A 25,482-nucleotide genomic window follows, 5' to 3' on the forward strand; every position below is an offset into this window, starting at 1 on the left:
TGTGTAAAGTAGTCGCAGGATAACATATACAATTAATAATGACAATTCATACCTTAGATATACCGTCTTTACCACCTCATCCAGATGTGGTATCCAAAGGGACAGTTCATGTCCCGATATCACCGATATCAGTTTGGCCAGTAGATAATATACCTTCCTTATATACGTTTCCAGCTGAATTGGATGTTGACAAATTGAAAAGAGCGATTCAGTTATTAAGTACCGTTTTCCCTAGTATAGCAGGTAGATTTGAGAAAAGGAAAAAGGATGATAAAGACGAGGATGAGAATAGAATTGGAATTGGAATTGAAAGTGGGAGTGAATTCTACGTAAGTCAGTTTGAATTTGATACGTTGACATTCTGAATATCGAGTATCAAGGAAAATCCGATATCCTCCATGAATGGATTCAAACCTCACAGGCCAAGCAATGAAGATATAATATCCCGTATGCCGAGCTGATTTCCGAGATTTCCCATATCATATCATATCATTTGAACGTAGTTTAATCTCACTCAATCTCCTATTCCACTGGAAATCCAATCATTGACAATCTCAGGACCGCCCTTCCCATCTAAACGAGTGATCCAAGAAACTCTAGAACCTTATTTACCTGATCTGGGAATGGAATATGTGCGCGCCGGGACGGATCGACCTCTTTTCAAAATTCGTTATACGACTCTTCTGCCTTCCCGAGAGAGTATACTGGGTTTTTCATGGGCTCATATCTTGGGCGATGCAGCTGCTTCTTTGACCGCCCTTAAATGGTTAGAATCATTTTATGTAAATGATATCAAGGCTTTTGATAGTTCAAATTCTCAATTCGCATTACCCAATTATGGTCCACACGTCACTCTACCTCCTCTACCAAACGGAGGTGGGATTACACTGAAAAACCAAAGTCAATTCGAAGGATATCCCGTCGATCAAAGATCCAATATGTATTCCGAATCAAGAAAAGGTTCAGAAAGAATCGATATCACTCTATCTCAACATGAAATTGATATTCGAAAGAATCAAGTTGTATCGATTCAGAGAGAACGTGGAGGTGAGGATACGAATCTGATATTGAGTAGTCAAGATATAATTAGTGGTTGGGTGATAACTTTACTCAGAAGAGCTGGACATGTAATAAATGGAGTTATATACGTTTGTGATGTGAGTACAATTAGACCTTCCTGTATCTACCTTGATCTTCGATAGTCCCTGCTCAAAAGAGAAATTGTTGGGTGAAATTGCTAATGCCAATATCAATTACAACTTAGTTTCGAAGATTTTGTCAATCACATCCATCAATCCCATCGACACTACCTTATCTCGTGGGGAATATCGCTCAGATGCGTCAAATATCCCTTCCACCTGCCTCTTCAAACGCAGATCCGCCTGATGAAGAGATGAAAGATATATCAAGGGACATATATGAGATTGCTAAAACGATCAGAAAAGAAATCATCGAACTGAGAGAAAATCCCGATATCCTGCTACCTTGGTTGTCTACCATAGCAGGTAATTTAGTGCAATCAGCCGAACAAGGTAAAGGCCAATTTGTAATTCCTGATCAAGGTGAAATAATGGTGAATTCTCATATAAGGTGAGTAAATATTGCTTGAATACACGATCCAAGTCGGACCAATATCCTTCATCCATATCGTTATGCAAAATGCGAATATGACGACATCTCATTCTCTTCACTGATATACAAATCTTGTTCGTCGACTTGACTAATCCGACTTTATCAAATCATCTGTATAGAGCAAATTGGCATCTTTCGTTCGGTTTCCCAGAAGATCAGACTGCGTTCCATAATTTCTATTCAAACGTTCGGTTCTTGAGGATATATCAATCGAATCCTATACCAGGTGAAAATCCCCCAATCAGGAGAATAGAATTGACGATAAACGTTCCGAAAGACATGAAATGGGTCGTTGATGATTTGGTAGGGAAGGATAAGAAGAAGTGGAATGAGGTGAAGTGAAATAGTGATAATTTTGTATTATCACTATGTATTATCACTTATGTACACAAGTCCTCGGTCTTTCAACTTATCCGTCATTTTTCGTCATAAGCCGATTTTCGTATCGTTCGGGAACTTGGTTCCACATGCTTCATTCTTGCAAAATGACTACCTTACTCGTATAACGAACGCGTGCAACCGGATGTTATCCCATCCCCAATATGGGAGCTTCATTCTCTCTGTGAAAGTAAGCACGCATCAAACAGAAACAGGAGATAAGCATAAATGCGCCGCTTGATTAAACACAGAAAGTGAGAATTTCATCAAGAATGACCTTTTATCTCTCTACTATTGTCGGATGTAATCAGTATCCAGCTACGTTATATTGTACAAAACATTTTAGACCTGATCATTCCTCATCTTCTGGGTGAGATCAAAACAAAACAAAACAAAACAAAACAAAACAAAACAAAACAAAACAAAACAAAACAAAGACCATCGAAAACATGTCTGCTGCTTCGGAGGAAGTAATTTTGATTAAGCCTTTATCGCCTCATCCTTCCGTTATACCTAATGGGATAACCTTGGTACCCATCCCTGGAGTATGTATTTGGCCCTTGGGAGATATTCCAGCCGTCTATGTGTTCCCAGGTCAAATAAATGTGGAGAGATTGAAAAATGCTATAGCCTTGTTAAGTTCAATATATCCATCGATATGTGGGAGGTTTGTGAGTCGACGTAAAATTGATAAAGAGGGATATGATTTTTATGTGAGTTTCTATTTCTAGCTCTTTTTCTCTCTCATACTTTTACTCTGTAATCGATGGACTTTCGTCTCCTAATTAACAAAGACGATTCGTCGACGTTCTATAGTATGATCTCACTCAATCATTGATCCCATTATCCATCCGACATTTAACCCAAACCCAAACCCAACAAGACGATGATGATGAGAGATCGAAATATCCTTCAAATGTATTCAAAGACCGTTCGATAATACAAGATTCATTAGAACCATTTTTACATCCACTGGGAAAAGATTATATTATCCCTAATTCGGATGCATATCTATTCTCAATACGGTTAACTTATCTATCTAATTATGGAAGAAGTGTTTTGGGTTTAAATCATTCACATATAATAGGAGATGGTCAAACGTCATTGAATCTATTACATTGTTTAGAAAAGTTATATATTCATGGTGATGAAAGATGTCTTGAATCGAATTCTGGTACGATCACCACCATCAAAAACTTGGAATTGCCAACTTTCTTTTATGATGTAGATTTACCACCTTATGATCCCAAGTGGAATTTAAGGAAAAAGGAGGTTATAGGTCATCCTGTACCTGAATTGATAGAAACATATAAAAGAAATGCTCAAGGTCTTGAAAGATTGAACGTAATTTTATCTCAAGACGAAATCAATAAATTGAAATCACAAGTTCTGGAGTTTTCCCTCGATCATGATTTTGATGATGATGATGGTGGTCTCGGAGGAACAAAAAAAATCAAATTGAGTGATCAGGATATCATCAGTGGATGGTGGATTGATCTGCATAATAGAACAGGACAGGATATCGGAGGAGTCACATATGTGATTAATGTGAGTTATTTTCCCGTTTAACATTTCGATCATCTCGCTCTGCGTGATTAGATATAGAAACTAAGAGGAGAATGTGGGAGATAACACGAATAGTCCAGCTGATACAAATCATATATACAGTGGCGAGATTATATTCGCCCCAACTTATCAGCGGCAGCAGGGAATATAGGTCTGATGCACCATTTCACCTTACCAACTTGTGATGCTCGATCACTCAAAGATATCTATCGGATAAGCAAGACGATCAGAAAAGAGATTTCACTTTTACAAACTGAACCTGAAGTCTTTCTTCCTCTTTTATCTCATCAAGAATATCATCTTCATAAATCAGCTGAAGAAGGAAAGGGGCAAATCTTAACTCCTGACCAAGGTGAGGTACTGGTAAATTCCAATATCAGGTGAGTGACCGACCACAATCAGAAAACTTCAAATCACGATGGCCGTGTACCTTTTATTCAGCTAAAAGGAAAATTTGCTGATAAATCATTGTCCTTACTGATTTGCTGTCTGCAGGATGAATTGGCACCTCTCTTTCGGATTTCCAATCGACCAAGTAGAATATTATACAGATTTCACCGCAGTCAGAACCCTTCGTGTATATCCAGCCAATCCTATTCTCGGGCGAGAATCCGAAAAAAGGGGTGTAGAATTGATGTTCAAAGTTCCAGCGAAACTCAGAACTGTTTTTGAAGATCTCATCAAATCAGACCGTGGAATTTGGGCGACTTGATCATGACCCGAATTCGGATGCAATGAGAACGATGATTATGTGTCGTATACTCGATGGCTTGTGAGCTGATGATTGAATGAATTCCATGCGTTACTTGCAATCGATTGATTGATCTCATGAACGCGATGGTGTTCTTTCCGCCGGAAATCCTGTTGTACCTTGGAATCAATTTGACATCCAACCGTGAATCGCGTTCTGTTGTCCAAGCGTTTGCACATTCCCCCCCTCTCTCTCTGTGTTGACATCTGATATACCATCCATAGCCTATGTGACTTCTCTCTCTTCTCCAAGTCACTCATTTCCGTTCCCCTTCAACCCCTCTTCTTCAGATCCAAACCCAGAAAGATCGTCACACAGCCTCTCTTGATTCCCCTTTCCCTGATCCTCCCTTGTTCAGATTGATCCGGATGATCACTTCCTCCTTCCGTTTCCTTTTTCCATTCACACCATGAGGGAGAGATATGAGTTTTGATTTTTCAGAAGGAAGGGAATGGGTGATTTCGAAGAAACTCTTGCTCGTAATGAGAAGGAAAGGAAGGGCGGGGAAATCGTCGAGAGACTTATCTAACCCTAAGGTGAGTTTTCCATTCTCATACTGAAACGATTAAACTCGTGAATTGAATCTGGAATTTCGACGAGAATACCCTTTCTCTCATTTGTTTGTGAATCCACTACCACTCCCTTGTTTTTCCTTTCAACTATCCTTCAAAGGTTATACACTACCGATAGAGAGTTGACCATTTGCACGTATATCAGTTCATAAACCCACAACTTCCTCATATCCCATTTTCAATCATACTCCCAGACTCTTCATCCGACCTCGATCCGATAGCTGTTTTACGCATCCCCGCAAAACTCCAGCTATCGATACTCGTTCCACGTTACAACCTTACCCATCCGAGTATGAGGTTTACGGGTGATCTGTTCATGGTTGAGGACGATCACTTTTCTTTCATGCGAATGGAGGAAAGAGAATTTGGAAATCTCAAAAACGAATGAGATGTTTTCAGCAAAGGCATCTTTAAAGCGCAATTTCATGCCTCATCTTTCTTTCCCCTCTCAATCAACTTCTCAGTTATTTGAGAGTCTGCGTGAAAGATAGAAAAGTCTTCGTTCCGTTTTTTTTTCGATTCAAAGACAGGAAAACGCGTTTACCTTTGTCTAACCTTTTTCTTAGTGGAGAAATAAACATTTCTTCCTTTTTTCTCTCTTGAATCGTTCCAAAAAGGATCATATGTCTCTCCTCTCAATGTGATGGTGAAGGAAACGTTTAAGGGTTATTCCTGATACCGGGATGGATTTGGGTTAGTCGTGTGAATATCTTGAGACGCTTTGATCTCTCTGAGCATTATGATCTGGGAGAGGAGAGTGAGAAGTCTGGGAAAATACATCCTACCCGGGTAGTTTGATATTTGCTTTTTTCGTGGATCTCTCACTTTAAGAGAGATAGCGCGGTAAAGGAGTACTTCGTCATGTCCTCGCCAATTCTGTCTATAAAGATCTTCGATTTGATTATTACCTGATTCTTCATGAAATCGAAATACTTGATCTATTCCTTCCTCCATTCCTATAACGAAAGGCTAGACATCCTAAATTCTCTAATCTACCTGACCTCTCATCCGGTCCTTTCCTTTTCGTTCTCCTAAAAGCTCAAAGACTCTCTGCTTGGCATTCAATGAAGAAGAGGAATACATGGTTTCAGGTTGATCCCTTTGATTTTTGGGAGGAACTTTTATCGGCGAAGAGATCTTTGATCTAGAGTCATGTCACTCGTGTCTTCACACCGAAGTTTTCATCCGTTATCAAAACGCGTGATCATCCCCATTCCCTTTTTCCAGGGAGAGTACAAGTAGATGCGAGAGCTTGAGACGAGGAGGGGAGGATGTGAAAGTGTGGATGAAGTAGGACGGGAAAGGAGATGGATGTGTGTGGAGATGAAATGAACGGATCAACCAACTTCAAATTCAACTTTGAATAAAGAGTAAATAGGGAATACCAAGTTGATGGGTCAAGTAAGAATAGAGGGACAGTCCAGGGGAGGATTGAAATAAATCCAGAGAACCTGTTCATGTCTCTTCACAGCATTTCTTGTCTGTCCATCAGGCTCATATGTCCAGGCTCATATAGGTCGAGGTGGGTGGACACGGTCGACGGAGGATGAATACAGAAGGGAAGAGAAGGGTGTAATATACCTACTCCTCTTGTGATCTTGTGATCTTGTGATCTTGAGACTCTCGTCAAGAAGGATCGGAATGTAGTCTGATTATTCATATATGTCGATAGGATCTTATGCATTTCGCTATGTATTACAGTGATTATACTATACAACCTATTTAACCTAGATGCCTAGCCTACTACTCAAGTCTTGTTACTGCTACTTAATGAACGGAAGAATTCGTTATAAGCGTTTTCGATATCAAATAGCATCTGCAAGGTTGATTTTATTTCATCGGTACTCGTCAGATATATCGCAGTGTCATGTTTCTCTCGACCAGAGTGCAGGTGATGATTTTACTCACTTGTCTCGATTGTTCTTCTGTGATTTCATCACTTGCTTTCATTGCATTCAACGTTATAAGCCTGTAACAATCACGACCGACAGCAATTCCGAATCAGCTAAATGTTCTTTCAAGCTGAGGGAATGACAACTTGGTTGGGATTTTGAGTAGAAGATGATTTTTGTAAAATTTACTCACCAATGTAAGATCTTTCCTCTACCTTCCCATTCACCGCTTCCCTTGAATCTTGAATAACCACTCATTAAATCTGTGAGGAAAGGATGTAATTGATCTTTGGCTCTCAAGTTCAATTTTAAAGCATCCATGAACGTTATGAATGACTAAAGCATATATAATAGATATACATAAATATCAGCAAGAGTGAAACGTAAGTGGGGTCATGATTTGATCATTTCATTTGCAATCCCCCATTTAGGTGATCCAAAAGGCAGGAATTATGAGTCGACATTCCACTCACCTGCGTAGTCTCAGCAACCCATTTACCAGCTTCCGCGCCACCATCAGTAGCTTCAGCTGAGTGTTCTACAGTCGCAGGTACACCTATTGTTAGACGATGTAATGCGGCTTGATGGTCCATCTTATTTAGATTACCAATCGCGGTTTTATCAGTTATCACATTCACCTTTCGTCCTTGCATGTGTACCTTATCGGGCGCACGATCAAACCAAAGAGCATTTACTCACCTTGAACCTCTTCATGAATGCTTCCAATCCACCAATCTCATCTCCGACAAGTTTCATCAACGATTTGTATTGAGCCAGAAGTTTGATACATGCAGGAGCATACCTATAACCCCCATCCAGCCCATCGAGCGTCAGCGTTAATCAGAACAAAAGAACCTCTCTTGTCTCCCCCTCTTGGGCCGGTGAAATGATGATGATGGTGAATAAGACGTACTCTTTCCCATTGACTGAATCTCGTACGTAGGCTCTTTCGAGATATTCCAGACTAACAATAATACTATATAAAGTAGCTAGATTTTCGGTTTTCTCTCTTTCGGTATTCGTGGTCCATAATCGAACTTCCTCATCTAGATTCATCATATCATCGATTGACTATTTGTTCGGTTTACGTATTCTAACAGTGGTGAGCTTTCTCCTGTAAAATTACTGTACTCCAGTTTGAATTCTAGGAAGCTTGTTGAGGGTTTGTCAATGGTATGTCGATATGGATAGATGTATAAAGTTGCTTTGATGACTATCGTTATATCATTCATCCTTCATTCATCATTTTGATCTGCTCGCGTAATCGCGGCTAAATCATTGTATTTACGGCAAACGCGCTTGATAGTGAAATTTGGGATTGTTCATATGCTCCTTTTATCAATAATAATATGTTGAACACAATCCTCCTGTTCTTCGTTTGTGAGAGACTACTGTATATATAAGTTATATATATATCCCGATATCAAACTATCATAGAGATGCTCATCTAATTCCCTTGTGCTCTTATCTTATCTTGTCTTGACAGTTCAACCCTTTGTCGGATATCGCTTCCTTCCTAGAAGTTACCTTCGAGAAGTCGAACCGTGCGATAAGGATAATCTGCAGTACGAAATCAAAAGTGTCAGACGACCGGTACGAACATTGTCTTCGAGGACTCAAGTGTACAATTGAATAATCACGACCCCTATCGATCAACGACGAGGAAGTAAGTCACAATGACTGGAGATAGTCTAGGTGAATCATCAAGAAGTGTTATTCACTCGGAAGTGGGTTCAATTGGATCTGATAACGGCAAAGGTAAAGGAAAGAGTAACGGAAATGGTAAGCACCATTCTTCCAGAGGATGAAGTCGGCAAAAGAATAATGACATGAAATGTGAATAGGTAATACACATCCTGTAGTGGATTTTACAGCTGGAGTAATAGCTGGTAAATTTCCTTTGTTTCCCTCTCAAAATCTCATGGGAACCCTTTTTCTTTCAATCGACTACACTGCAATTGGGTCCCGTTCACGCATATATAATTTTGCCATCAATAAGTGGAGTTTCACTAATTCGTTGCGTTATATAGGTGCAGCTGGTTTGATCGTTGGACAACCATTTGATGTAGTCAAAGTACGGTATCAAACACCTCAATATGCAGGTAGATATAGCTCAACATTCAGTGCTCTGGGTGAGTTAATTATCTTCGCTTCTTATAAACACCACATAGTGGAAAATCTAGGTCAAGTGAAATCAAGCTGATGAGTAAAGTGTAGGCTCTATAGTAAAAGAAGAGAAAGTGAAGGGTCTTTTCAAAGGGGTAACATCACCTATGGTATGTGTGTTCATTCTGTTCGAATCGAAGGAGGAATTGCTTATATTGTAGTATCAATATATAGGCTGGAATAGCTTTTGTGAGTATTTTCATTTGTTCTTCAATTCCAAACTCAGATTCCGTGCTGATTGTGCCATATGCTACAGATCAACGGAGTCGTCTTCACCTCTTATTCATTCTTCATGAAACTCCAGTTACCTCCCGATTCAATACATGAGCCTAGTTTAGGACAGATATTCCTCGCTGGCGCAGGGAGTGGTGTCGTAGGAGCGTAAGTATACTTTCTCCGCTCTTCAACAGTGATACAGCGGTACTGATACGTACTGATACGTACTGCTAGGATGTTGACCTGTCCAATTGAATTGATCAAGGTATGTGATCTTCGCCCCCTCGCAGAGTTGCCCTTATGTAACATAGCCAAAAACGCTCAAAATGTCCATCGCTGAATGTATGTCTACATATCCCAGATTCGCGAACAATCTGCGCCTCCTCACGTCAATACCTCGACTCTAGGCGTGGTGAAGCATATTGTCAAAGTGGATGGATTGAGAGGGTTGTTTAGAGGATTTCAAGCTACTGCAATGAGAGATTTAGCTTATGGACCTTATTTTTGCACGTGAGTTAAAACGTTTCCTTTATACCCATATTTCCTCCTGGGGATCGACGAGATGAATACATGAGATCCGGTCACTAAACTAATGTCCATTTCGCTGCTCGCGAACATATAGATACGAAGCGATGTTACGTTTTTTCAAATACATGAAAACACCTCCATTACCTGAAAATACTCATAGACACGAAGGACACACCTTAATTGATGAAGCTGAGATGGAATTGTCAAGTGGTTTGACTTGGACGGAATTGATGACTGCTGGTGGAATCGCCGGAGTCACAGCGTGGCTGGTGAGTGGTTTCTATCTATGTGAACGAGTTATGCGACTGGGAATTATGTGTAATGGACTGCACTTTCGCATACCTTACGAGAAATCATTGTCTGAAGACGGTGGTGATCAAATAAGATGAAGTGAATACCTGCTGAAGCAACTCTGCAGGCAACGTTCCCATTAGATGTATTCAAGACTAGATTACAATCAGCTTCTTGGCCAGAATCAAGAACCAATCCAGCATCAGAGGGAGTAAAAGTCAAACCTCCTGGATTATGGAAAGTAGCTACTACGGCCGTTAGACAAGAAGGTTGGAGAGTCATGTTCGCAGGATTAGGTCCCACTCTGATTAGGTGAGTCCATCTTGCGTTCCTGCCTGTTCTGCTTCAGTGGAACATGAACATGAACGGGTATATGGAGTTTGAGCTTCCCTCGTATACGAACGGGAAATAAGTGGTTCAAGTAGACAAGTCGAAGATGATATGGTAAATAAGCTGACTTACATACTCGTACTCTTCCATTTTGGTTATAGAGCCGTACCGGTAAGTTTATTTTCATAAATTTTCCCCGTCCCGTTATCTTTCCCGATCCCCTTCAAATCATTCCCTCTCTTTCCGTCGCGGGGTCGAGAGAGAGACGTCGTACTCCTTCTTTGTTTTGGTTTACATCTACATCCAACCATTGTATCTTGCATTTTGTTGATATTTGCTGATTCTTCTTTTTACGCGTTTCTCTTTTTTCGCTACTCCATATAGACTAACATGGTCATCTTCTTAACTTTCGAAGCTTGTGTGGCTGCTTTATCATAAGATAGAAGGAAGATCAGGTATACACTAGAGGGGACATCCGTCATATATATATATATACAATGCACATATAAAAATCATATCATATCATATCCTATCATATCATATTGTACGAAGAAGATTATCTGGGGAGATATATTATCATATCTGCGTATCAAGACTCAATACCAAACATGTAAGATGCAAATAATCTACCAAATGCAATCTCCAAAACGCAAAGGGATTGTTTAATCAAGCGAATCGTGATCAGACTCATGACCCGCGGTACATAGACGAATAAAGTATCTGACATTGGTTTTGCTGCATGATCGCATTCTTGAACGTGACTAACCAAAAAGTCACACAAAGACGAAACGCTCCATCAACGTATCATCATTCACTTTTGAATGATGAGTTTTGAATGATGATACTGATCAATCCAATGTAATATATCATATTCATTGAGATGTGAAGGAACGACCGAAAGGTACAAAAATATCACCAGAGTTTGATTTCCCCTTGTAACTCGTAACTCGTAACTGGTGACTTGCAATTAGTAACTGGGCGTTGTGAGTGATGCTTTGATTCTGACTTTCAACTTTAAGGCTCTTCAAACAATGAAGAAAACAAATACATAACGCGTAAAGTAGAAAGAGGAAAAATGCAAAAATGCAAAAATGCAAAATAATATTGGTTGTCCCAGTAATTTGTATTTCATAAGATAACAAGCAAATACGTATGTACTGTACTAATGATTAAGCAAAATCAAGATGAAGAATGAGAATGAGATTTGATGAGATGATTGTCCTATATTTTAGAATAGATATATATATACAACTAAGTATTCGACTCAGGGAATACCTGATCTTTATGAAAGAAAACTAAAATAAATACAAGATATGTTTATGAGAATATAAAATATATAAAACCAAAAAAATTGTCCATTGTCCATTCATTGTCCTTTGTCACTACTTTCCTACTGCCCGCTAACACCCTAAAAGAGGTTAAGCGTAAATTCTCCACTTTTCACATTCTTCGATCAAAGCGTCATCTTCCATTCCTACGGTATCATCAATAAGAGGTTTCTTTGTAGGTAGAACTTTCATGGAGAAATTTCGTGCTATGTTAGGTGGAGATAACGAGATTGGTGTTGAAATGATCTCATCGTCATCTTCATCATCTTCGTCCTCCTCCCAAACATCATTCACCTCCTCCACCTTTGAAGTGATGGATGTTGCGATACCTAATAAGGGTCTATCAATCGAAGAATTACGTCTCGATTTAGGTGGTGTGATAGGTCCTTCTTCATCTGAATCGACGTCTGAAGGTCCTTGATCTTGTTGCTCTTCAGCATATTCAATCATATCTTCAGAATCGGAGATATCCATCATCGCGGGGTGTGTGTGATTGTTTCTTTCCTCCCATTCGAGATCTTCCATGGTGTAGGATCTCCAAAGCCTTGTAGGTCTGATAACATCAGCTAAGAAAGGGCTGAACTGATGATCGCCATTCGAGAAAGCTCTTCTCAAAGCTTTATCGGCCAGTCTACCTTTTTCCAGACCTTCCAACCATCTTCGTTTACCTTCTTCCCTCTCATATCGCACGTTGAGCTTTTTGACTTGGCTTACTCGAGACGCAATTTGAGTGAGTCGAGCGAGTTGTGAAGCATAAGGCATTCGACATTGCGTGGGTAACGCATGTGCTGGTGGGATAGAAAGTAAGAAGGCCGAAGGTGATGGTGAGACCACTCTTCGGGCTGGCGTAGGGCACGCAGACGTAGAGAACACTGATGTAGCGGGTGTGGTTGGTGAAGGTGCAGAATCGGAATCAGACTCGTCTTCAGATAAAGATCCAGAAGAGAATGATGAGGTTGATCGGGATCTAGAAGAGAAAGTAACGATTTTGTCGATGAGAGCATCTCGAGGAACACCGCAAGTATCGATGATCCTGTTGATTTCTGCTTGTACTTGGGCAAATTCTTCCATTTGTCTTGAAGTCTCTGAAGCAATCGCCCAGGGGAAGTAAGAGGTTGGAAGTTGTTTCTTCAATTCAGACAAAACATAACGACGGTAGGTGTCGACGAGTAATGATCTTGCTGCTCTTCGATGTACTCTGGCCGGAGCACAAGGAGGAGCGGCTAATGAAGGTCGCTCAGGGACGGAAGGTTGTGTTGAGCTGCTAGACAAAAGTGGTGATAACAAGGAGAGAAGGAGCGATGATGGCGTTCGTCGAGACGATCCAGAACTCGAAGGTGTGCGGCTCGACGAAGATGAAGCAGATGAGGTTGAGGCAATGCTCGATGTACTTGTTCGAGGAGAACTAGGTACGGTCGTTGGTGCGGTGAAGGAGAGTTGGACTTCTTCAACCACTCGGTGCAACTCAGTCACGCACCCTGCGGAGATAGGTAACGTCGTATTCGAACCGTCGATGAAGTTGACAGTGATTGATGATGAGGGTAACGAAAAGGTAACATCGTCGATAATACCACAAATCCAGCTGGATTTTTCACCCATCAGCACATTAGGGCAATCGATATCCTCTTGCAAGCATAATGATCTGTGAGCGAGAAGTGCTGGGGGTAAAGGAAGAGAACGAGATCTTGAAATGAGTAAAGTCTCGTCAGCTCAATTCTCAGTGGGTGACATCCACGGATAACTTACGTGTAAGGGTGATTAGGCAAAGGGAGAGTGAATAAAATAGTAAGAGGAGCTGGGTTGTTCAATGTCGGTTGAGGCAATAATCGAAGAAGCATAATGGATATGTTCTGCTAGGAATGGGGTCGAAAATGTTTACCAGGTTCTGGCTGGTTATCTATATAAGCTGAATTCAAAGGAAGATAAAGAGTGGTGAAAGTGGTGCGATATGGTGTCAACGATCAATCAATCAATCAATCAATCAAATATCCCAGGTATGCCGAGCGACCGTGATTGTGATTGTGATTGTGATGAAGGGAAGTCAAGACAGATCAACGAGTATTGAGTGAGATTGTCTTTGCCTTGTGTGTGTCGATGTTTGACGTGCAATGCAAAGTGAGATCACACGCAGGACTGCTTCAATCAAGACAAAGTCGAAAAGGGCACGAGTGGAAACAAAATCAAGTTGAATGTATAGAGAAATATTTTAACGGGATTTGAGGCAAAGAATGATGATTATCGGGACCGGAATAACGTTATCTTTATTTTCTATTGTTTTCGAAAAAGTACGGTAACGGTGCGATAAAGACGGTTGTCTGTCTGAAATCGCGTTTCCTTAAGTATGACAAGGTAAATTACGTTGATGAGGAATATTTGACGGGAGGTCGATGATGTTGAAATTAGAGTGGACACGGGGGACACGAATTCGAAGGAATCAATCCTTCTGATCCTATTTAAAGTCCTTGATGATATGAAGAAAACTAAGAAAATGAGGCGAGGCGAAAATTGTCTCCGATCCTATTTCTTGTATTCTACCTTGGCGAAGATGATATCCCTCTTATCCGATATGTCTAATTCTATCCGATGGACTCCCAAGTGAGTAAAGATGGTTGTGAATCAGTGGGAAGATTAAAATTGAAGTGAACAAGGGAGTGATTGTCGTGGGAAGATGAAGGGGGTTTGTCTGAATGATGTGTCGAAATGAGTGTGTGTATCGGTTTGAGGTATGATGGGATGGGATAAGAAGATGTAGTAAAGTAGAACAAGTGACGATCTATCTATCTATCTTTCTATACTATATAATCTGAATCGTGTCTATATGTATTTGGATGAATCAGTGGGAGGAAAAGGACGTAATTTTATTTTGAATATGTGATTGCGATGGATGGATGATTGACCGGTGAAGGGAACGACGGGAGGGAAAAAAGTGATTTTTTTTTTCCTATATCTGAATTGAGATTAAACCGATCTTGAAACCTTTTCTTTTGTCTAATTGTTTAGTGGGATCCGAAAGAGTGGTAAATGACTAATCTTGTGAGTGGAGCGAAGCATCGATATGACAACAGTAAACAATGATGGAAGAAGTAAATGACTGATGAGGTCTACTGAAAGAGAGTTAGATTAATGATGATGGGTTTAAGATGATGGATGATTGTTTATCTGATTTTGGTTCAATTCCTGATCATATGGATCTGGTAATAAAAACACGTTTTTATCATCTATTCGTCTATTTTAGTTGGCATGTTTTACTACCTTACTACCTTAATTTTTAGATTCAAATCAATTTCGATTTTAAGATTTTAGATTGCTCATTACGAGTAGGAAGTAAAAAAAAAAAAGGAGAAAGGAGATTCACTTGATTGTGCCTTATCATGAAAAATGATATAAACACAAAATGATAAAAACAAAGTTACCGTAGCTGGTAACTGAAGCCTATCTCTCTTTCGCAATGACTTTCTTTTTCTCTCTACTCCCCTGCTTGCTGCCGATGTTAGTGACTTCTCCGATCTCGCGTGTCATCCAGATGGGGGGGTCTCGAGAGGCAGAATCGTTACATGCGATGGGATGAAAAGTGTTTGACGATATCATCTACACGGTATCTGTCTCAGGGTTTGTGGAAATGGGAAAAATGACGAGCCCTTTTTCTTCTTCTCAAATCTAGACTCTTAATTCGCATCGGAGGATTAAGGTATAAACTTTCCGATTGAACCGAACCGCTTCCGTCCGAATCCAGTAAAATCAGTCAATCACCATTCTTTCGCTCTCAACATCCTCTTCCTTCATTCCCCCCTTGGAATGCCATTTCTGATCTTTTCTTGCGTAACGCTTTTATAGCAGCGATGCACAGTAACAGCTAAGCCACACCTTGAAAACAGGAAGCGATCAAGATTGTGGGTTGTGTTTATACGCGACAGTGATGCGCACAGCCCTATTCCCCCAGCTTGAATGTCTCGTCTCGCATCAAAAATGAATCGGGCGATCAATCAATCAATCCATCGTTGTTCGCCTTTTGACACCGATCACTGTGAATATGCATTGACGCAGTGGACTATTCGTATCACAATTTGTCTGTGCGAATCATTCCCTCATTTTGATCGACATGAGAGTGAGAGTATTTCAGATGGGTTATTACTGCGGTGATAAGAAAAGAAAAGTGAGACGAGACCAGGTCATCATTTGACGCGTAAAAACAGGCAAAGACGACTGTGAAATCCCCCCACCGTACCTATATTTATGGACGGTGGTGGTAACTGGTAACTGGTAACTGGAACTACACTACGGCTTTTTCACGCACTATATTCCTTTGAGGGTGTGGGACCTTTTCTGTCTGGATTTTGTTTTTGTCTTGTTTTGTGAATCTAAATTGAGTGAACATTCTGGAATATCCGCGCCCACATAAAGTGAGGTATATGGGAAATGATCCTCTCAATACGTCTAAGACATGTTCTCAGACTCAGACAGAAGTATGATATCATCGTTTGTTGGAGTGGGAATGAGCATGGTTTTGATCAAGATATTAATTGTAAGACAAGATTCATTTGACAGATTGATTGGAATCTCGCAGGTTTTAGTTTTGAAAAAGGATTTTTCACGCTAAGGATGTCTTAGATAAAAATGAAAATGTCACTATTCGCATTGGGTTAGTCTGGAAGTTGCCTAATCATGATTACGAGTATTCGCAATCATAGCGTCCAGCGCTGTCCGGCTCGATGAATTGATGATAAGACCGAAATGTATTGATACGCGATTGATTTTTTCGCATATTGCATAAAATAGAAACCGCATGTTGATTATTTACTACTACTAACTAGAAGAGTAAACGTAAAAAGGGGTCATGGGCGTGGTCAAATTCAAATCCCGTCACACGCTAAGATTACCGGCGGTATACGACGACGCTCTTTTTTCATTTGTCCCTATTGGGATCTATCGTAAAAAAAGCCCGACCCACATGCTTTGCTTTTTTACGGTAGTCACCTTTTTGGTCACCTTTTTTGTTTTGGGACTTGTGAGCGGGTAAGGCTTTCTCGAACCCGTCGACGGGAAGTAGACCGTTACCACGAAAATAAAGATAGGTTGTTTTGATTTAAGAATGTGTATAAATAGTTCCATTTCTTATTGAATCATAAAAAAGGCCAGAATATTATTACATACAATTGAAAAATAACAGTGTCCACACGTATGAGATATGAGTTAAGAGGCGTCAAGATAAATGTCATCGTGCTACCAGTTTCCTATCGGACATCGGCATCTTGTCATGTTTCGCTTAATGCTGGATCAAGCATCCCACCAAAAAATCAGGATGAGATGGGATACGTCGGTGACAGATTTGACATAGACTTGAGACATGTAAATTCATTTTCTCGCTGAGAGGATGACTGCCTTGATCTTTGACGGCATGTATAGATTTCAACGAATGACTGGATGCATGCATGTGGTTGATGATAAATTACCTGTTACACTCCCTGCGCCACTTTTTCCAACGACAGACGTTCCATACCTTCTGCGCAATGACTGATTTCCTGTTTTCTATCGTTGTGGAGACGTTCTAACAATCTCTTGTTGCTGATCTCAACCTCCTTTCTCCTCCATTCACTTAAACTTGAAGGATTGACTACCCATATATCCACAGTCCCATCATTATTCTCTTCTCCATAGCCTAAACCTTCACCTACTCTCATCTCTCTGATCACTTTACCTACTGCACCTCTATTGTTCGTCAAGACAGTCCAACCTTTCTCGCAACCAACGAGGAAAGTGCGAAGAGTGTGTGCAGAAGGTAATTTAGATGCTAAAGTAAATCCTCTCGGTGGTAATTTACTTTTCTTGGTTTTACGTGATTTCGGATTACCAGGTCTTTCAGGTAGTTGTTGTTGTATCGTTGGTGCAGGTGAATAATCTTGACCTTGATCTTGATTTGGACTTGGATTCGGACTAGAATCTTGACTCTTCTGTTGAGTTTGTAAGTCAACTATGTCTAACATCGATTTACATATTGACATGAAACCTTTTCTGAACGATGAATCAGTCTTTATATCTTTCGTTCCGTTGATAATTCCATTATCTTCAGGAGGTAAAACATTGATTTTTAGATGTTCTAATATCCCAGCATTATCTTTCCATCTACTATTTTGCCAAAACCCGCCTTCCTTCTCTCCACTATCGTGAACATCGAACATCATCCTGGCTCTTTGTTTTTCTTCTTCTCCACCTATAATATCTACAATGGCAGGTAATCTACTTTTCACTTCTTCCGTCACCCAAAATTCCACTTGTTCATTCGAACTCTCGTATAGAGGTGTTAATCTATCTTTTAGTTCCTGAATTAAAGGATGATTCATTTCCCATTCCAGTTGATCTCTCAGATCTTTAGTCACAGGTATATGAGGAGCTAGTTCCAATTCACCATTACCCTTTGAACTCGACTGTAAACTTCTGAATCTCGATTCTAATTCTTCGTTGGAAGCGGGTAATGGTAAATGAGTCGAATCACAACATAGTGCAACTACAACTGATAAATCTAATAATATTTTCTGAGTGGGTTTTGGTGATTTCCTTTGATTTCGTTTAGGTAATATTCTTTGATCAGACGCTAAGATTAATTCAACTCCCATACCTCTGATGATTTGAAACGTTTCTTGAATCCTTGAATCATCGTAGCCGCCTTTAGGGTTTTCTTCTAATCGATTTAAAACGTATTTGATACGAGGTGGAGGGAATCCAGGTATTCTAGGGTATGATTCTGCTGCTTTGACCAATGAAGTCACTTGCACGATAATAGAGTTGGTCAATGTTGGTCTTTGAAGCCTGGATGGACCCGCTTGTGCTTGAGTGGAAGATGGATCTAAGGTGGAATCGTCAGATTCGTAATCCGAATTAATGTAAGAATCTTGTTCTCTAAATTCAGCCATAAGTCGTGATTCTTTTATCCTATTTAGATCGTGAATGGGGATCGATCGTCAGCATAAGTTCACACGTTGCTTTGCGTTTGTCTGAACCTCGATTGGGTCATTCAGAGTGAATTGACAATAAACCGTCAATTAAGAGAATGAACAAGGATAAGGTCGGTTTTTTTTGGTGGGTTTAAACTCACTCACGTGTTCACTTTAACCCAGCATTCACCACCTTGTTCAACCAAATCAACTTTGACTTGAATATCTTGTTGTGACTGGTTTCCACATTCTAATATTTGCGAAATACATATAATTGGCCATTGTGAATATTTGACTTGTTCCCAAACTGCTGACAAATGCGGTATGTTACTAGATATTTCCTTCGGTGTCCTTCTTGATGATGATGTTGACGATGATGATGATACTTTGTCATTGATGTTTAGGAGGGAATTGATGTATCCCTTTTCTGTTTCTACACTAGATTGAAACTTGTTTAATCCGATAATGGAACTTTGTGAATATGAATCAGGATGATGCCAATCTATTATAGGTGCTTTATAAGTTGCTAATTCAGCTTCTTCTTCTATGAATTGATTTATCGATGAGATTAGTTCATTTATTTGTTTATATGCGATTTCAATTTGTTCCATCTCCTAATCCGATATATGCTTTGCTCTCGCCTCTCTTAGTACCCGTTTGTGATGATAAGCTAGCTGCCTGGGATAAGAGACCAGAGGATGGTATGTGTCAATACAATATGTTCCACTTGCCTGAAGCAGTCCGATCTAAGTAGTATCTGATTATCACAAAAATAAGCTTGAATCTAAGGAAGATGAAAGATGCCCCCACGTGGCAATCATGATCTGTGGGATGGGGTGGTCTGTGCATTCAAACTCAAAAGCTGTGTTTGTTGTTTTTTCTTTCCCCACACCGTCGCGCCAACTTGTTATATACGATTGCTTTGAAACGATCATTCTCATATCCTCAATATCAGTCTATACACATATATAGCTGCTAATCACCTATACCTAAACAGAATGGAAGTACTCGGCCACGTCAATAACATATCTGAATATGCGAGATCATTGAAAGATACTCGACTTTCATCATTGAGACATCCAGGAGAATTCTTTGATTATCAACGCGTTTCAAGACCCAAAGACACACAAGAATATCTCAAGAGGGCAAGTTACAATGTGTGAGTGATGCTTTCTTTTCCCTTTTCCTCAACGATTGTCCATCTCATATGATGGATGAGCGAAGCGTCGGTCTTTTTCAAGACAAACTACTTGAACATCAGTCATACCTGGTAGCTTGATCTCAAGGTCTTTCATCTAGCTAGAAAGTGACGAGCTGACGAATAGATCTGAATAGACGATACTTCTCAGCAAACTACGCTATAGTTGTAGCTCTGCTTGCAGTTTACAGTCTCATTTCAAATCCACTTTTACTCATCGCTTTGGGTTTCCTTATTGGTGGATTTTTAGGTATCAATAGATTTGGTATGTTCCAACGGCATTATCTTTTCAGCTGCCGATTAACCTCAGTGACATTTTTGAGCTGTATAGCTGACGATTCAATGTCGTAGTACCTGAACCATTTGAATTCAACGGTAAAGTCATAACACCTCAAAACCTCTATATCGGTCTTTTCGTCATTGGTGAGCAACCCCAGACGTTTTTAATGGATAGCTCATAAGGTAGCTGATATTTCTCGATGTTAGGTATTCCTCTCCTTTGGATCGCTGCTCCTATCTCTACTTTTTTCTGGCTCGTGGGAAGTTCAGGCTGTGTAGTTGGTGCTCACGCTGGATTACTTGAACCCGGAGTAGAATCGTAAGTCATTACTCCGTTTTCTGTTTCCCTTTCACCCTTTTCTTGGATTGCATGCTCATGTTCACATCCGAAACAGCGAATACGAAGGGCTCGAGACTGTATGATCGACAGTGGTCATGACGAGAATAACGAAGGGCTGAACGTTAGGCGCATTCCAGTCTATATGAGCTGGGTTCATGAGGTTTTTTCCATTAGACAGATCACACTCTTTCTTTTTTTTCGCGGTGAATAGATGCATTTGATAGATATCTTGTGTCATCAGGCTCCATACGTCAAAACTCGTGCATCAGAGATTGGGACTGACAGCTGTCGAAGATGTGGCCTTGGCTCTTCATCAACGCCATTTCAGCAATTAAAGAGATGATTTTATCCAGTTGCCACGAGACTGCCGCGTCATGACATTATCATGGTTTCAAGGCGTTTTTGGTTGTCCACTTGACCAAACATTGCTTTCCACACTTGACTGCTTCTACTTCTTGTTATCTACTATACATCTATCTCACTGGCAGCATATCTACTCCTTTTGCTTGCGACCCATTGGCGAGACGACCCAAAAATGCCTCCTCGAGCAATAAAAGCACCTACGCTCGACTCCCTCCTTCCTCCCATTCTCTCTCAACTTCCAGATGCCTATTCAGCTCACCAAAAATGTCTGACAACGACAGCACGTCTCGTTCATTCCAATCATCACACAATCGCTATAGAGATCCTGTTCGCTACGAGTAAGGAATTGTTGAAAATCGGTGAAGGATCAAGTGGTGTAGAATTGGGTGTAAGGATGATTAACGTGATGAGTGAATGTAATATATCTGTTGATGAGAAATCAAGAGGTAAGTAAATTTACTCGCTTATCCAAGAAGAAACGGATGGCTGGAAGTGAACCTAGGGAGTCATTTTTTGAGATCCTGAGAATGAGAGGGATGATGGTTCTAAAAGATCGGTAGCTGATACATCTGCTTTGGGGATAGCTTCAATCACTCAATTATTGGCGCTCACAACACCCTCAGGACCATGGAGGAAGAAACTCGCCGATTCAGCTGTAAGGTGGTCTCAACAACATGGTGAATGTCCCACTGGTGATCCCAATTTACACCAATATATCGGTGAATTGTATTATAAAGGTAGGTAAAAGGATTTACTTCTCTGGTGATATAACGATCATACTGTCGAATCCGACGAGTGTGGTCTCATTCACATGATCCGCGCATCTGCTGCTAGAGCAACTTGGAGTTTGGGCTGAGAACAAACCTGCTGACTTTTTCCTTGTAATTTCACAGACAGGGCATTCCCTCTGGCTGAACAACATCTCCTTGGTTCTGGCAAAAGAGATGCAGCTTTGACATTGGCTCAAATGATGTTTGAATGGTGAGTAAGACTGTATCTTCGAGTGGGACCCACCTGGCTAACTCGTTGCGTAGGTCTGAAGAAGGTAAACTCGATCCTGGACCTTATGCTGTCCGGGGTACATTACCGTGAGTCTAAGTTGTCTTATCCCTCGGAATAGTTAAAAGTATACTGCAGGTGATGAAGGTATTTTCTAAATGCTAATTGAGTTCAACAGTTTCTTAGCACAAACACCACCCTCAATTCTTCCAGCATTAACATTTTTAACTCAATTCCTATCGTTGCTATCTTCCTCATCTTCATCATATCATAAAAACTTTATAACTTCCTTACCATCTCAAACGTCTTATTCGTTAAATGAAATTCATCTGACTACTTCGCCTACTCTGAATTTCCTTCAATTGGCTTTGATAACCGTACAACGTGCACCTGCACCTGGCGTAAGTGGTAATACCGCAAGAGGAATGGACGGTGGTGTCCCAAGAGAATGGGATGCTTTGTGTAGAAGATATAGTAGGAATAGTGGGGCGAATGGTGTTATAGCTCAAAAAGAAGTTCAAGAGGTATATCCATTTTTCGTATCACTTTCTTACATCAGGAGAAATCCCCGACTATTTGGATCTCTGGAAAGAAACGGCCAGTCACAGACAAATAGCTGATACATGACTACAAATCATAGATCCTCATGCAAATCTCAACGGAAGTATTCAAAGCCCCACCGCCCAGAGGTGCAGGTGGAAATGACCTACTTCAGAATCTCATGGGATCCTTATTCGGTGGTGGTAGTGGCGGCGGCGGTGGGGCAGGTGCCATCGGTGGTAGATAGGACTTTGACTGTACATCACGCAGAATGGCTTCGGTCTGTATGAAAGATAACCAACATGCACAAAAGAGTGGAATAATTGATCGTCATCGTAAACAGCTGGAACGCGAATGGTCTCATGCATGCTAGTAATGTCAGTATCACCAAACTGCTGACTGTAGATTACTAATATCGCCGTCTTCATTTCGACAACTGGTCGATTTGATTTAATATCTTTTCTCAAAAGTGAAATATTGATCACTAAAATCCAAAGACGTGATATCTTATCGGCTAATCCGCACTAATCACGAATCAAGGTCGATATCCTTTGTGGACTGAATGTATATCAGTCTGACGACATTTCAAGAGATAAGAAGGATAAATCAAGTAAGTGTTTCATTGCTTTGTAAATTGATTTTAGCGCACTCGGATCTGATCGACCTGTTTACTGTATCTTCCTTCAGTCTCGCTCAGGACATCTGCCATTGATGCATGCGCGTCATTGGGAGGTTTTCAGACATGTCTCTACTATCATTGCAGAACAAGCTTCTTAAATCCTTTATGATCAGACTCCACTAGACGACCCGTCCTTACAATTTGATATAAGCGATACACGTCTGGATGTAAACACTCCTTTTTTAACGTATTTCCTTTTATCGAACAAGAACGATGGATGTTGATAAATCATCACACTGACCGACGGAGAGCCTTCAAGCTAAGCTATAAATAAGGCAGATTGTCAATGCCTTCCAATTTCATTCTGACTTCAAACATATCTTCCAAATGAGTATTTGCCACCTCCCATTCCATTTCATTCATTCATCTCATTCCCTCATTCACTTGATCATATTCACTACAACTTCAACTATCCACACATATCGAATCAATAAATATACCAAGTCTTTCAACAACATGTCGTCTTATCAACAATATTCAAACGTTCATAATCGTGGCAAGTTTGGGAGTCGAATGGCCGTCCCTACGATTTCCATCCTTGGCACTGGACCACCGCTCGGAACTCATGGTGGCAATGAGTTTCATACACCCCAGACACTTAATCAGAGAGATTTCGGTATTGGAGACTCGTTTTCAAGTGATTCACATACTCAGGATGTACCCACAGGAGACAATCCATTCGATGACAAGTATACTACCGACAGCGATAGGGCCGTTAATGAGGGTACTCCAAACACTTCCATTGGTTCTTCACAACAGGATGATTCCCCGCCATATCTGCAAGTACCTCTTGAAGACTCCAGACTTCCTCCAGGATATACCGCCTATAAATTAGCTGTTGTCGAGCCCAACTCCAATTCCAACTCCGGCTCCGACAGGCTTGGACGCGTTTATCATGGACACCATTCCCCACCCAACGCTAGTACTATTGCCAATACGAGAAAATCCCTTATTGCAAGGATCACCGGTGCGACAGGACGTCGATCCGCTGATATCAATGATTACGCTTCTCGTGACAAGGGCGATGAAACTCCTTATACTGATTCAGCAGAGGTTATCGAGCCTCCTTCTCCATACTGGTCACCTGCACTTCCTACCTATGAGAACGATAACCATCTTGATGGGCGATATGGTTACATCCATCCGACCAAAGCCCAACTCGCTTCACGGAAATTATCAGGGGAACGCGCTCCTTACGAAAGGCAAACCAGCCATAGTCATTCGGCTACTTCATCCAGTCACAATGATGCCCAGATCCTGGCATCTTTGAAAGAACGTCTTTCCCACTTGAATGCAACAACCCTCAACAGCGAATTGCCCAGAGCAGGTAGCCCCGGTCACAATGATGATCCTGTCCTTTTCAATCAGCCATACGACGGTCAAGACTCAGCTTCTATGGCTACTCAAGGCAGAGAAGAGATGCACAATAATTCAAGTGCTGCATCTTCAGCTGCTTACACTGGCAGAGGTATGACAGATCATTCCAATGATAGCCGTATTCAATCTCTTCGACATCAAGTTGGCGAGGAGCAGGCTAGATTCCAAGCAATGAAGAGCGACTTCGACGACCTCACGACAAAATACAACACACTGAAGAAGCTACATAGAGTATCTCAACAGACGATTAGTCATTACCGAAAGAGTTCACAGCTCAAGGATGATGATTTTGATAAAAGTCAATCCCGAACCAGGGAGATAGCAAAACAATTAGAAACGATGTATACTATTCAAGACAAACTACTTGGGGCTTCTCAAGAGGATCAAGAACATATCGATCGGCTTGAACAGCGTATACAATATTTGAATTCGCAAAACAATAACATGCATTCATCTTGTATGCAATCTGACCTCCATGGAAAAATAGTCTCTGCCAAACTCGACCAAAGTTATTCTGGGACGAAATCGTTACAAGATAACTATGTTTCCCTAGCTGAAGAATGGGCTCAGGTTAAAACGAGTCTAGACAAATCGCAGCAAACTATAAATTCTCTGAACCACTACAACGCAGAGCTCAAGGCGACGGCGGATTCCAGTTCGAAATACGGAAGACGTTTCATGAGACCTGATCAGACCAGGAAGGATGGTCAACATGGTGGAGAAGGTGTACAGTAGATGCGGACGAGATGTCGTAGACTGCTTGATAATCAGCCGCGTTTTTGTCGATGAGTGCAAATCAGGATGTTGAATGTGGATATTCGATGCTGTGTATAGCTTAGTGAGACGGTGTACACATATGTTGGAGATTTCAGACCTGGTTTCTACTTAATTACCTTTTGTTTTGGGGGGTAAACATATGTTCATGCATCGTAGTAAGGCTCCAAGATTTGACCCTGGGGTTTATGAGGATATGTCATTTGTGTTGTTGAAAATTCGCCTGCGCCACTGGGGAATAGTGAGTTTCAGTAGAAATGTCACGAAATGAATCATGGATGGTAGCAGCGAGAAACGAGTCTCCAATTGTGGAAGGCCATGAAAGGGGCTACCATGAAAGGTAGATAGCATTTC

The 25,482-nt window shown here is 40.8% G+C and overlaps 9 protein-coding genes across 9 annotated transcripts; 6 read left to right on the forward strand and 3 right to left on the reverse strand.

Annotated features, from left to right (window-relative positions):
- Positions 1 to 38: 38 nt before the first annotated feature.
- On the forward strand, positions 39 to 1,974 carry IL334_007676 (uncharacterized protein; the record flags this gene model as incomplete). Its single annotated transcript, XM_062939366.1, has 4 exons — positions 39 to 329; positions 504 to 1,157; positions 1,265 to 1,590; positions 1,752 to 1,974. 4 exons carry the CDS (start codon positions 39 to 41, stop codon positions 1,972 to 1,974), a joined length of 1,494 nt encoding a protein of 497 aa, XP_062795417.1.
- Positions 1,975 to 2,459: 485 nt separating this feature from the next.
- Positions 2,460 to 4,288, forward strand: IL334_007677 (uncharacterized protein; the record flags this gene model as incomplete). Its single annotated transcript, XM_062939367.1, has 4 exons — positions 2,460 to 2,723; positions 2,827 to 3,558; positions 3,679 to 3,956; positions 4,072 to 4,288. 4 exons carry the CDS (start codon positions 2,460 to 2,462, stop codon positions 4,286 to 4,288), a joined length of 1,491 nt encoding a protein of 496 aa, XP_062795418.1.
- A 2,358-nt stretch (positions 4,289 to 6,646) lies between these two features.
- Positions 6,647 to 7,850, reverse strand: IL334_007678 (uncharacterized protein; the record flags this gene model as incomplete). The annotated part of the gene is made up of 6 exons (XM_062939368.1): positions 6,647 to 6,715; positions 6,808 to 6,868; positions 6,985 to 7,127; positions 7,265 to 7,384; positions 7,491 to 7,593; positions 7,705 to 7,850. The coding sequence occupies 6 exons, from the start codon at positions 7,848 to 7,850 to the stop codon at positions 6,647 to 6,649; spliced, it is 642 nt and encodes a 213-aa protein (XP_062795419.1).
- A 617-nt stretch (positions 7,851 to 8,467) lies between these two features.
- On the forward strand, positions 8,468 to 10,308 carry IL334_007679 (uncharacterized protein; the record flags this gene model as incomplete). Its single annotated transcript, XM_062939369.1, has 9 exons — positions 8,468 to 8,573; positions 8,636 to 8,680; positions 8,822 to 8,923; positions 9,009 to 9,067; positions 9,214 to 9,338; positions 9,408 to 9,438; positions 9,535 to 9,683; positions 9,796 to 9,970; positions 10,120 to 10,308. 9 exons carry the CDS (start codon positions 8,468 to 8,470, stop codon positions 10,306 to 10,308), a joined length of 981 nt encoding a protein of 326 aa, XP_062795420.1.
- Positions 10,309 to 11,740: 1,432 nt separating this feature from the next.
- Positions 11,741 to 13,488, reverse strand: IL334_007680 (uncharacterized protein; the record flags this gene model as incomplete). Its single annotated transcript, XM_062939370.1, has 2 exons — positions 11,741 to 13,334; positions 13,397 to 13,488. 2 exons carry the CDS (start codon positions 13,486 to 13,488, stop codon positions 11,741 to 11,743), a joined length of 1,686 nt encoding a protein of 561 aa, XP_062795421.1.
- Positions 13,489 to 17,103: 3,615 nt separating this feature from the next.
- Positions 17,104 to 19,190, reverse strand: IL334_007681 (uncharacterized protein; the record flags this gene model as incomplete). Its single annotated transcript, XM_062939371.1, has 2 exons — positions 17,104 to 18,577; positions 18,745 to 19,190. The coding sequence occupies 2 exons, from the start codon at positions 19,188 to 19,190 to the stop codon at positions 17,104 to 17,106; spliced, it is 1,920 nt and encodes a 639-aa protein (XP_062795422.1).
- A 387-nt stretch (positions 19,191 to 19,577) lies between these two features.
- Positions 19,578 to 20,479, forward strand: IL334_007682 (uncharacterized protein; the record flags this gene model as incomplete). Its single annotated transcript, XM_062939372.1, has 5 exons — positions 19,578 to 19,738; positions 19,915 to 20,042; positions 20,129 to 20,200; positions 20,264 to 20,375; positions 20,452 to 20,479. The coding sequence occupies 5 exons, from the start codon at positions 19,578 to 19,580 to the stop codon at positions 20,477 to 20,479; spliced, it is 501 nt and encodes a 166-aa protein (XP_062795423.1).
- Positions 20,480 to 20,931: 452 nt separating this feature from the next.
- Positions 20,932 to 22,545, forward strand: IL334_007683 (uncharacterized protein; the record flags this gene model as incomplete). Its single annotated transcript, XM_062939373.1, has 6 exons — positions 20,932 to 21,205; positions 21,344 to 21,496; positions 21,653 to 21,740; positions 21,794 to 21,847; positions 21,937 to 22,282; positions 22,399 to 22,545. 6 exons carry the CDS (start codon positions 20,932 to 20,934, stop codon positions 22,543 to 22,545), a joined length of 1,062 nt encoding a protein of 353 aa, XP_062795424.1.
- Positions 22,546 to 23,433: 888 nt separating this feature from the next.
- Positions 23,434 to 25,089, forward strand: IL334_007684 (uncharacterized protein; the record flags this gene model as incomplete). Its single annotated transcript, XM_062939374.1, has 1 exon — positions 23,434 to 25,089. The coding sequence occupies one exon, from the start codon at positions 23,434 to 23,436 to the stop codon at positions 25,087 to 25,089; it is 1,656 nt and encodes a 551-aa protein (XP_062795425.1).
- Positions 25,090 to 25,482: the final 393 nt, after the last annotated feature.

The sequence above is a fragment of the Kwoniella shivajii genome, chromosome 11 (genome assembly GCF_035658355.1).
Source record: "Kwoniella shivajii chromosome 11, complete sequence".
NCBI classification, from domain to species: Eukaryota; Fungi; Basidiomycota; class Tremellomycetes; order Tremellales; family Cryptococcaceae; genus Kwoniella; species Kwoniella shivajii.